This window comes from Paramisgurnus dabryanus, chromosome 6 (assembly GCF_030506205.2).
Source record: "Paramisgurnus dabryanus chromosome 6, PD_genome_1.1, whole genome shotgun sequence".
NCBI lineage: Eukaryota > Metazoa > Chordata > Actinopteri > Cypriniformes > Cobitidae > Paramisgurnus > Paramisgurnus dabryanus.
Genome location: NC_133342.1, coordinates 39033332 through 39044680, shown reverse-complemented (window position 1 = coordinate 39044680; position 11349 = coordinate 39033332). Strand labels below are relative to the sequence as shown.

The following is an 11349-nucleotide window of genomic DNA, read 5'->3' as shown; positions in this document are numbered from 1 at the left end:
TTTTAAGATTAATGTTAAAAAATGGTTTATTGAACATCAACATTGTCAACACTGATGCTGGTCAAATCTATTAACACTAAGTGCATTATCTAATAGCATTTGCTAAATATGTATGTATATGTGTATGTACAAGTATGTATAGATGTTTTTGTGTGTATTTATGCATGTATATGTGTCAAGTCTATTTAAACATCATGGCTTCCCACACTTGAAAAGGGAAGGATTTGACCAGACTCAGGATTTCACTCGTTCTTCAAATTTATTTGACCAGTAAACATGTAAGGTGAAAAACCTTTGAACATACAAATAATAAACAATTTAAATTAAATACAATCTCCAACAAAATACATTTAATTTAGACAAAGGGTAAGTATATTTTAAACAGACTGACCATTTATCAACATTTATCAAGGTAAATACAGGTATTAAATAAGGCATTTCATAAACATATATTGTTCATAATGAATTAAATAACACATCACAAATTTACATGTCAAAAATGCTTATATTAAGTTATTTTCTGATTTTTATAATTAGATATTTTCTAGCAGTTCAGTGTTTTAAGACTTCAATGTTTTCATGTGAAGAGTTAGAAACGTCCACTAAGATTTTCCTCATTTAAGCAAAATCCACAAAATCCATTATAAAATGTACTCCAAACAAACATCTTCAATTAAAGTTTAATAAATAATTCAAGCAGGCTCCAAAGTCCAGTTAAGATGCATGAGCTTACCGGTAGCCCTTTTGATCTTTTCCTTTTCCCATGAGCTTTCGAGATTTCGTGTTAATTCAGCTGCTTGTTTTCAGCTACGTTGACAACTGAACAACTCGCGCTGCTTTTATTGTCTGGGTTTTTCCGTGTGCTGCTAATTAATAATCTCTCTCACCTGCTGAAGCGCGCTGTGGAGCTGCTGCTCGCTATTACGAGCACCTGTCACATCAACATGCACCCGCACACAGGCACACCTCCCGGCAGATCGCCAAAACACCTCCCACTCGATCTTTAGGTGGTTTGACCTGGAAAGATCGCACTTCTCAGGCGAGCTGATCCCCGCTGAATTGATCCTCCACTGGGACGAGAACGACGAGACGCCTCACGTCCCGATGCAGTATAGTACCCTGGAGATCCTTCTCCCTAGACCTGGACTCTTTGGCAATAGGTTTTAGAGTTTTCACCTGAACACACCCACTCGGAGAGACTTTCACGTGGACATCCCGAACGATGCCCTTGGAATCTGCATTCACACTGACAACTCTAGCTATTTTGAACTGCCCCCTTAATGCATTCTGGTCACAGAGCCAAACTATATCTCCAATGGCAACATTTCTTTCAGCAGTATGCCACTTACTGCGGATGAACAGGTTTGGACCTGCTAGCTGGCTCCAGGACTTCCAAAAGTTGTTAACTTGAGTCTGCATCTCCTGCAGCCTTTTAAAGGGGTAAGTGGTGTAGTCGAATGACTTGAAATCTCCACTCTGTGTGGCTCGACCAAGCAATAAGGTGTTCGGAGTGACATATTGGATGCGGTCTTCACGGCACTGCACTCTGGCGTCGATAGGCCTTTCGTTGGCAAGATTGGCAGCTAGCTTGAGCACTGTCAGGAATTCGCTGAAGGTAAGACCTTCTCCTCTGCCAAGGCTTTGGAGAGCTCTTTTTGTGATCTTGACAGCAGCTTCGGCAGCGCCATTGCGATGAGGTGCATCAGCTGGAAGGATTTTCCACATCCAATAGGTCTCATTCTTGGCAGCATATTCTTCAAGTGACCCTTTACACTGTTGTCTCAGGTAAGTATACATCTCTTCAAGGACAGGTTTTGCTCCGATAAAGTTCGTACCTGGATCGGACCAGATCTTCTGAGGATGGCCTCGGACAGAAGTGAACCTCTGGTAAGCAAGTAAAAAGCTCTCTGTTGATAGCGTTTTTGCCAGTTCGACATGGATGGCTCGGCTTGACATACAGCAGAAGAGCACACCCCATACTTTCATGCTCACTCTCCTCTTGACATCATCCTTCACCTGGTATGGTCCGAATAAGTCAATAGATGTAAATTGAAACGGTGCAGCCGGGCTTGACCTCTCTTTAGGTAAGTTCCCCATTATTTGCTGACAGGTTCTTGCTTTTGCCTTCCTGCAAACTACACACTTGTCAACAACTTTTTGGGCAATAATTCTTCCCCTGATGACCCAGGCTTTCTGTCGCATCCGCAGCAAAGTTCCTGCCACTCCATCATGTCCCTCATTGTGTGCTTCTCGGGCTAGGAGGGTGGAGATCCAGGCCTGGAAAGGTAACAGTGGAACAACTCTCTGGTCCTCCTTGAAAATCTGGATCCTACCACCACACATCAGTAGTCCACTTGTTTGATCTTTATAAACAACCAGTCTGTCTGTTGTCGTGTTCGGAAAGTGTACGCCCTTTTGTGCTGCCAAGCATAGGTTCTGGAATACTTCTTGTCTTTCCTTTACAGTGATGGTGCTAGATGATTGTATTGCCTCCCACTTTTCTTTATCTCTAATTTTAGAACACAGAAACCTCCTAGCTACTCTACAAGTCCATGCTATCGTCCCAACCAATCGTCTTAGACTGCTGAAGCGCCTTTCATCCAACAGCTTTTGGACTGCTGCTACTGCCAGTGGTTCTTTGGACTTGGACTCGGTCTCCTGGACTGTGATTGGAGTTTGTGATTTCTGTTGACTTCGTGTGAGTACAGCAACAAATGTTTTCTTCTGAATTTTTATGATATTGTCTCTTGCTTGTGCAGCAACATCTTTAGCTGATTTTTTCGGCCACTCACTCTCAGGAAGCTGAAGAAACTGTGGACCTGACTGCCACTCAGATTCCTCAGTTAGGTCATCAGGACTGGCCCCTCTGGTGATGATATCCGCAATGTTCACTGACCCTGGAATCCACCACCAATCTTGGATGTCGGTGCTGGTCTGGATCTCGCCAACTCTGTTCGCGAAGAAGGTCTGGTAGCCATAACTTTCCCGCTGTATTGCTCCCAAAATGGTCTGACTGTCTATGAGATGATACCATCTCTTGACATCAATTCGGCAGTGTTTTTGGAAATAGTTTTTCAGCCGTGCCGCAAAGACTGCTCCGCACAACTCCGCCTTCACAGGGTCACCCTTCTGGTCTAAAGGGGTCAGCTTGGCCTTAGACTCAACTAACCTCATAACAACAGCATGACTGCAGCTCCAACGAAGGTACAGCACGGCACCATACGCATGCTCACTGCCATCAGAGAAGGTGATGGCACATGGTCTTCCACCTGGATCTGGTGGCGTGAGGGATCTGGTGAATCTGAGTAATCTCAGGTCGGCATACTCTTCGAGGAGCTCTATGGCGTCTTCTCTGAGTTCTTTGGACAAGGCAGCATCCCAGGTGTCTTCTATGCAGTACATCACCTTTGCTTCTTGAAAAGCTCTTCGGATCAGAATGGCTCCCTTCTGTTTTGCTGGGGCCACCAGGCCGAGTGGATCATAAAGACCAGAGACTTGGCTTAATAGTTCTCTTCTGGTGAGTGGATCTGGAGTTTGTCTTCTTACTTCTTCCCTCAGTAAGTCCTGGCCAAGGCGCATTTTTTTCTTTTTCTTGGAAAAGTTCACTGCAACCATGACGTGTAGTTTATCATCCTCAGTACTGTAACCGAGGCCGAGGGCTTTGTTATCTTCCTCAGTGAGCTGATTCGGTAAAATCATGGTCTTCGACTCCATCTCTTCATTTCTCAGCTCTTTCCTCCCACTTTGATTTGAGTAGACCCAGGGCTTCATAAGGAATCCTCCTGCTTTGAGAATTTGCTCGATGTTAGATGTGAGGAGTTTCAGGTGGTCAAGGTTGTTGTGAGAGGTTAGAATGTCATCCACATAAGAGTCTTCCTCCAGCACACGTTTCTCCTCTTTAAAGTGGCTGAATGGGGCTAAGTGAGCGGTCTCTCGCATGGCGACTTGGGCTATGCAACCAGCAGGTTTATCTCCGATGTTGACTCTTGTTATGGCAAAATCCTCCATCTCTGAATCTTCAGTATCGCGCCACAGGAACCTGTGCAGGTGAACCTCTTTTTCTTCCAGCCAGACAGAGTTGTACATCTTGCGAATGTCACCAAGGGCAGCAAAGACACCAGCTCGGAACCTCAGCAGGACAGCTCTGATCCGATTCAAGACATCAGGACCTTTGAACAGTATGTCATTCAAGCTCAGGCCTTTGTACTTCTGGCTGCTGTTCCATACTAGCCTTACTGGGGTGGAGACTGAATGTGGATTCGGTGCAATCAGGTGACTTATATACCACACAGGCCCGGTCCAGCTCTGCAGAACTTCTTTGGATAGCTTTACTGCAGCTCTGCGCTTAACCATTTCATGGACTTGTGAAGCATAGGCCTTTTTCCACTCTGGTTCCTTCGCCAACTGCTTCTCCGTTCTGTAGAATGTGGCTTCAACCGCTCTCCTGTTGTTGGGTAGAGATGCTGGATCCTCTCTCCATGGATACTTGGCATGCCAGTGGGGTTCAGCACTGTGTTGATCTCCGTTCACATATGTCAAGCCATTTCTTACAATCTCCAGCTCTCTTTCTTCAACCAGCGTCATTTCTTTCCCACCAGGTTGGCAATTCCCACAACGACATCCCCCACATCTCGGCTCACAAGCGGCTCCAATGCTTTCCCATTTCCACCACTTCAGAAAGTCTCTGCTGCTAGTGGCCGCATTGGACTGAGTGCTGGGACAATCATAAGACAGGCGAGTGGGGTCCTTATGGGTGAGTTCAGTATATTTGACTGCTGCAGTTCTCATGGATCTTGCAAAGTGTGTCTTTGACGTATGTGCCATCAAGGTGACTTCTTCGAAGAGGTCCGGGTGCGTGCCTCCGATGGTCTTGCCAAGGGGGCCATCCCAGAGCACCAGGTCACCAACAGAACGAACTTTCTGGGGTACCAACTGCCCTTCTCTGTGGCTAATCAGGAGTTGTATTTCCCTGGGTCTTGCAAGGGCTTTGAGGGAAACATCCGGGAAGATCTGTTGTAGCTTGACGGCTGGAACATGTCTGTGAACTTCTGCAATTTTATCAAGTCCATAGCAGATCAGTTGATGTGACTTCAGAGTCCCTCTTGGAGTGCTGACGCGTATCCTGAGGAGGTAGCGCTTGGTTGCGACAGACACTTTCATCCCTCCAATGCCGTGCACCACCAATGTTACATCTTCACTTCTGAGGTTCAACTTGCTCGCAGCTCTGTGTGTTATGTAGTTTGTGTCTGATGCCAGATCAATGAGGGTCCCGATTCTTTGTCCATCGTTTGCAGTGACATCAAGGAGCATTAAGATTACTGGATACTCATTTAAGCCGTTGTCCTCCAGAAGGCCTTTCTCAGCTGAAATGGAGTTGTATGCCCTGGATGCTACATTGCAAAAGGCGTCCTGACACTGCTGCGCCAGCTCCGGTGTGAGCTTGGAGAGAAACTTTTCTTGAGTTTCGGTGTATCTTTTGTCCCCAGTTCTCACTGGACTGGATTTGGGTGTCCTTTGAGGCTGGGATCTGGCAAATGGACAGAGAAGATAGTGGTGCTGATCTTTGCACTCTGGATTTCTACACAGGTAAGTAATTTTCCTGCAGCAGTCGCCGTTGTGGACTTCGAGGCATCTCTTGCAAGCACCTATTTGTTGTGCTGCTTCCCTCTTCTCCAATGGCTTTAGGTTAACCCTAAATTTTCTGCAGAAATATAGTTTCTTTCTGTGCTTTGGGTCACCACAAATAATGCAGCCTATTGTTCCACTGCTGGACTCGGTTGTCTTTGTTCTGGCATACTTTAGAAACTTGGTCTTTTCCTTGGCAGGTTCGACGACCTCTTTTAGCTGATCTAATTGTTCATATATAGATTCTTGTGATTTCAGGTACATTATAAGCTTGTCAAAGCGATTATGACGGTTTACATCATTATTCTCATCAGCAGCATAAGTGAGCCAGTCTTTCTTCAGAGTTTCTGGGAGCTTGCCCTCGATCGATTTAGTCACTATTGGGTTTTTTATGGCGTCTGCACTATCCAGTTCATTTAAATCATAAAGAGCCTTTCCCACAGTTTGGATGAGCTCAATAACTTTCCTTGGCTGGCTGCTTCTGACTGGTGGAGTTGCTTGTAACTCCTCGACGATCTCAAGAGCAATGGTGGCTTGGTTCCCAAACCGATTCTCCAGGATTCTGAAGATCTCATCTGATGAATCGTATGTTGATAAGCACATATCTCTGGCCATCTTCTCATCAAGGCTATCGAGCAGTTGGAACTTTTTCACTTCTTTAGAACCAGTTGGTTCACCTTGTTTCTGCAGAGCCTCCCATTCTTGCCTCCATCTGTAGTAGCCTCGCTGGTTACCGGCAAACTTTGGTAAGGCTGTGGCCTTTAGCTTTATCGCTGCCACCGGAGCTAACCGACGGCCTGGATGTTCTTCTTCAGTGTCCGTTTTCATTCTTGCTGCTTTGATGAAGGCAGCTTTCCGCGACACCAGCTGGGGAAGGTACACCTCAAGCTCTCTTAGGCGGCCATCATAGTCTCTTTGCTCAGCAGGCGGAGCCCAACGGTTCCAGTTAAGGTGCGCTTCTTTTGCCTTGAGCACCAACTTCTCTAAGTGAGTCAGCATAAACTCATATGCCTCCAGAGTTCCATCTAGCTGGATGGCGGAGACATTCTTGCACTCACTCTCTGCAACATGTATAGCTAGGGACAGTTCTTTTGCTCCATATCCGTTCCAGAGTGTGTCTCGAATTAAGAGTTTAACTTCTTTAGTCTTCTGCTTACAAGATTCCTCCGTCTTTTCAATGTCGGCTCTCAGTAAGTCGTCCAGCTCCTCTGCCTTAGACTCTGCCATATAAACGGCCTCTATTTCTTCATTTGCCTCCATTACTCTGGAGCTCTCTAGTGTAAGCTTCTTGAAGTTCTCTTTCAACTCCTCCATAGACATCTCTGTGTGGGTCCTCGTAATGCTATTGGCAAGACGGGAGAAAAGTCTCTTAGCTGTGGTCCTCTCTACTTTCAAATCATCGAGTGACATTGCCATTTTGTTCTCTCCAGTTAATGGACAGCAGGCTTTATCTTCCAGACCCTCTTGGTTGTGGCCGCAAGTGGAGTTTTCACTGGTCACTGTCACAGGCGGTTTTTCACTGTCAAGTCTATTTAAACATCATGGCTTCCCACACTTGAAAAGGGAAGGATTTGACCAGACTCAGGATTTCACTCGTTCTTCAAATTTATTTGACCAGTAAACATGTAAGGTGAAAAACCTTTGAACATACAAATAATAAACAATTTAAATTAAATACAATCTCCAACAAAATACATTTAATTTAGACAAAGGGTAAGTATATTTTAAACAGACTGACCATTTATCAACATTTATCAAGGTAAATACAGGTATTAAATAAGGCATTTCATAAACATATATTGTTCATAATGAATTAAATAACACATCACAAATTTACATGTCAAAAATGCTTATATTAAGTTATTTTCTGATTTTTATAATTAGATATTTTCTAGCAGTTCAGTGTTTTAAGACTTCAATGTTTTCATGTGAAGAGTTAGAAACGTCCACTAAGATTTTCCTCATTTAAGCAAAATCCACAAAATCCATTATAAAATGTACTCCAAACAAACATCTTCAATTAAAGTTTAATAAATAATTCAAGCAGGCTCCAAAGTCCAGTTAAGATGCATGAGCTTACCGGTAGCCCTTTTGATCTTTTCCTTTTCCCATGAGCTTTCGAGATTTCGTGTTAATTCAGCTGCTTGTTTTCAGCTACGTTGACAACTGAACAACTCGCGCTGCTTTTATTGTCTGGGTTTTTCCGTGTGCTGCTAATTAATAATCTCTCTCACCTGCTGAAGCGCGCTGTGGAGCTGCTGCTCGCTATTACGAGCACCTGTCACATCAACATGCACCCGCACACAGGCACACCTCCCGGCAGATCGCCAAAACAATATGTGTGTATATATGTAGGCTATGTATATGTATATGTATATGCATGTATGTATGTATGTACATATCACTTGTTCACTTTATTTGTTGTGATTTTAAACATAGTATAACCTTTTTATTCTTTGTGTCACGAGTGACTATAGGGGCGGAACCAAGGTTGCGGAGGAAAGTTCTGCCCGGACCGATTTATGCAAACACCGGCACTTCCGGGTAACCCCGGGCAACGGAATCAGCGAGAACAAGCGACAGGTGTGTACGCTGAGGTGGCGAATGCTGACTGGACGATTCACAGGAAGCAGGAAGTATAAATAGAGCATGTGAAACACAAGACGTGGTTCATGTTTGTTCCATTGTTTCCTGTGGATGTTTGGAGCGGGTGTCGTGGCAGAGCGGTGTGTTTATGTGGCGAAGTGAAGGATAAGGAACTGAAGCGAGGATCTGTTGGAGTAAAGAGAGCAGAGAGACGAGTCACTGAAACAGGTTTGGAGGAAGACGAACTATATTAAAGATGTACATTCTTACCTGTGTGTGTGTGTGTGTGCATGTACATTGAAGGCCACCGTGAAGCGGAGATTTCCTAGAGTCAAGTGACCTTGGAGAACCGCGGGAAGAGGACGAACGCATACAGAGGAAGAGAGATACATGTTACCAGACCGTGAGTACAAATAGTTATTTACATTTACTAAGGCATTTGAAGAACGGACCGTAAATTGCTGTGAGGAGTGTGTTGTCGTGTAGTGGCCCCACCGTGGAGAACGAAGCCGGTGGGCGAGCCAGCAGGTTACAGAGCATCCGGACTGCTGTGCGGGGACTCGTGTCAGCTACACAATTGCCTGTGGTAGCGACTGCAACGTCTTCCCCCCCCAGTGGAGTACTTGACCTAGTGTGGAGGTATGGGCCTTTTCTGTAACTAAAGAGTGTGGATTGCTGTGGGTGAGTGTGAATTATTGACGTGTGTGCACCTGAAGTATTTGCAGTGCTGTGCCGTGTCTCCTGTCGCCCATACCGCTCCTAGGTCAAGCCAGTCACTGTGAGGTGTGTCGTGGAGCTGCTGTGGTGTGATTACCATAGTGGACTCACCTTTCTATCCCCCCCGCCTGCGTGTCCAAGTAACGAAGGAGCTTGTGTGAGTACAGTATCGACGTGCTGAGGAAGAGATCATAGCGGAATTAAAGGAAGTAGAGAAATTGTGAAAACGTAAAATTAACAGTGTGGAGAGAAGGCCTAGCCATCTGTCCCATCAATCTAGGTGTCGCTCTGGACCTGGAGAGGAGAAGGAGCTGACGGGTCGGTTACGGACGTCATCTTACAGTCCCATCTACATTCCCTCTGCCTCTCAGGATGGCACACGCCATGATCCGGCCAGCAAAAAAACGTGTGGAAGTGGGTAACAATTGTACTCTCTCACCATGGACCGAGGTTAGGTGACGTACAAACTCTTTCACCCATGTTGTAATACCCACCTGAAATGCTTCGAGTGTGATCGAGAGGGGGTTCAGCTAAAAGCCATACTTACCTGTACTGCCTTTGAGTGGGAACGAGACAGAGCTAAAAGCTGTACGTACCCAAACCGTCTTGTTGACTCAGAGCAGCACGCTCCGTGAACCGCGGAACCACACTAGAGCCAGAGCTAAGAGCTATACGTACCCAAGCCGTCTTGTTGACTCAGAGCAGCACACCCAGTGAACCGCAGAGCCACACTAGAGTTGACCTTAAGTCATACTTACCCGTAGAGCCACGGGGATACCGCTTAGGCCGTTCGGAAGGCCGTAGAACATTACCAGGGCGGAGTCAAAGGCCAAACTTACCTGAGAGACTTTGTAGATCCAGTCCAGAGCACCTAGTGAAGTCCATACTTACCTTGTACGTCTGCCAGCCTAGTGGAGTACGACTCCGCAGCATCCCCGAAGCAACCTGAAATAGAGAGTGGAGTTGTTCTTATTCCAGTAACTTGCCATTGCAAACCTCCAGTGCCGGAGGGAGGCACGATCATACAGTGAGATTTCTCTAACCTGTCTCTTGTGTGTGACTACAGCAGGCATCCGGGCAGAGCTTGGAATTCAACAGGCCACGGACGGAGGGAAGTTATCTAGGCACCCTGTGTAAAAAGGGCAGAAGAGGAAGTTACTGACACGAAGGAATTCCCCCTTATACTTACCTGAGTATTCTACGGTCATTCGCTGGAGCGGGACATCGAACGGCTTGGAAGACCGCAGAGCCTATTTCCCGGCAGAGCAGGTGGTCGCCTCGTGCCTTCACATCCACTAATTGTTGTTTTACTCTGCCTCCAGGAGAAGAGGAGAGCGCCACGGGTTCAAGAAAACAAGGAGAAGGAGCTTGTCCCCCTGTCTCCTCTCGCCCCTCAGTAGTGCCTTGTCCCCAGCACTTGGCCCTCTCTTCCCCTCTGCAAGAACATATTGGAGGACAGAAGAAGGAAGATTTTAAATTCCCCTTCCCAATCATAGTTTTAAATAATTTAAATAAAGTTTGTTTTAAATTTCATTTACCTGTCTCGTGTGCTTGGTCATTGGGGTTCTTTTGGGGACCTCCTCGAGGTGGAACTTACGGAGGGACATTAGTAGTCTGTTCCGACTGGTAACATTTGCTTATTGTATTAATAATTCTATTGTATTATAACAGTTTTTATTTTAGGATGCCTTATAACATCTGGCAAGGGGACTGCCGATGAAAACTAGCCTGTGGCTAATTCGGGTTCACTTACATTTATTACAAATGTTAATGTGTACATTGTCCCTTTTTTTTTTAAATGCAGTTATCAGAGGTGTAAAGTACTCGAGTTAATGTACTTCGTTACTGTACTTAAGTATTTTTTGGGCTACTTTGTACTTGTACTGAGTATCAAAAATATAAGCAACTTTTACTCTCTACTCAATTACATTTTTGATTGGGTATTTGTAATCTTTACTCCACTACATTTGAAATGACACTAAACGTTACTCGCTACATTGTTTGTTCGTCAAATAAAAATGAGACGAAAGTGTCAGAGAGTGATGATGGAAAGAATCTGTGGTCGCGAGGTTAGACGCACACACACAACTGAGGGACTTCATTGGCGCTACGCAGGGCAATCGTATGAAATCAAAGTACTGCGAGAGCGAATCAAATGCATATGGAGAAGTCTGGTCTCACGGTATTTTGATGTCAAACACTGAATGGCTTGCGTTGAGCCACCGTAGCAGGACATCTGCGTGCTGCGTATGTCATAAACTGTAGAGAAAAGTTAGCGTCTTATCTGAGAGACGAGATAAACAGCAAACATATGGATGCATATCACATTTGCTTCTGTCAAGGGACCCTTGTTAAACATGTGATGATACAATCAAAACAAAAGTGAAGCGCGATTGGGTCATCCCGCAACTCAAAGGCAAG

General features: G+C 45.3%; 1 protein-coding gene across 1 annotated transcript; it reads right to left on the bottom strand.

Moving 5' to 3' along the window:
• Positions 1-297: 297 nt before the first annotated feature.
• On the bottom strand, positions 298-7961 carry LOC141282307 (uncharacterized). Its single transcript, XM_073815017.1, has 2 exons — positions 7706-7961; positions 298-7264 (listed from the first exon to the last, which is right to left on the bottom strand). Exon 2 carries the CDS (start codon positions 7039-7041, stop codon positions 1036-1038), a length of 6006 nt encoding a protein of 2001 aa, XP_073671118.1. The 5' UTR covers positions 7042-7264; positions 7706-7961; the 3' UTR covers positions 298-1035.
• Positions 7962-11349: the final 3388 nt, after the last annotated feature.